General features: G+C 31.2%; 1 protein-coding gene across 1 annotated transcript in view; it reads left to right on the forward strand.

The window, feature by feature from the left end:
* Positions 1–281: 281 nt before the first annotated feature.
* LOC108769331 (uncharacterized) overlaps positions 282–1,046 on the forward strand; it is a 17,248-nt gene continuing 16,483 nt past the window's right edge. The window contains exon 1 of the mRNA XM_018520242.1: positions 282–365. Coding sequence (XP_018375744.1) covers positions 282–365 — 84 coding nt within the window. The remainder of the gene's footprint in view (positions 366–1,046) is intronic.

Raw genomic sequence — 1,046 nt, forward strand, 5'->3', positions numbered from 1 at the left:
GAATGATATTTTCTCCCGACAAAGTTCAAATCGCTGTGTAACTGTAACAAAACGATATTTAACAAACAATTGTTATGGCGGATATAACGGTGGAAAAACTTATTGCGTTTTTGAAAGCAGATTTATTGTTTGCTTGTTGCTGGCCATTACCACCAACTGCCACAAAATGCGAAAAAATAAGTAATAAAATATTTCGCTACTTTTCTATTCTACATGGGATGATTATGATGATTGCCATATTATATACAATTTATAGCAATTGGTCGGATTTATTTTTGATAATGAAATTATGCTGCGAGTTATGTACCACTACTGAAATTCCTTTACAAATAATTTGCTTTTCAATTCAGTACGATCGTCTCCAAGTAAGAAGCGTTATTTTAGTTATATAATTAATATAAAAATAAAGAAAATAATGAAAAATCAAATATTTCGTCAATAAAAAGAACATTAATTACACAGGCCTGCAAAATTTGAGGTGTTGAAAGTTGATTGGGATTTAACTATGTTTTCTTACGTAATTTTTCGCGCTAAACCCGAATCCGGCGGCAGAATTACTCTATCACGTCAGGTTTTTGAAGAAAAGTGAGGTTAAAGGTGTCAAAATTGACGTTTTTTGACATATTTGTGATTTTTTTGCTAGCGAAGTAAATTTTTTTTTCTACTTTTGTTTACGCCATCTGAAAGTGTCAACATTTATCTTCAAAATATATATTTTTTAACGCCGTACATTTTTTTCACCGAGATAATCTCTGTGTAGTCACACAAAGAAAAACATTTATGACACAAAATGTTTGTGTGATTACGCAGAGATTAATTATGTTTTCTTACGTAATTTTTCGCGCTGAATCCGAATCCGGCTGCAGAATTGCTCTATCACGTCGAGATTTCGAGAAATCTTAACCCAAAACAGCCAAATAAGCCATTTTCAGCGATATTTAAAATTTAATTAAAAATTGATAAAATTTTTGTCGTCTAATCCATCGATGGTATCATTTACTACTATACAGCCCCTTCAAAATCCATGACAAAAGATAAAAGAATAA

Source organism: Trachymyrmex cornetzi, unplaced genomic scaffold (assembly GCF_001594075.2).
Source record: "Trachymyrmex cornetzi isolate Tcor2-1 unplaced genomic scaffold, Tcor1.1 scaffold891, whole genome shotgun sequence".
Taxonomy (NCBI): Eukaryota; Metazoa; Arthropoda; class Insecta; order Hymenoptera; family Formicidae; genus Trachymyrmex; species Trachymyrmex cornetzi.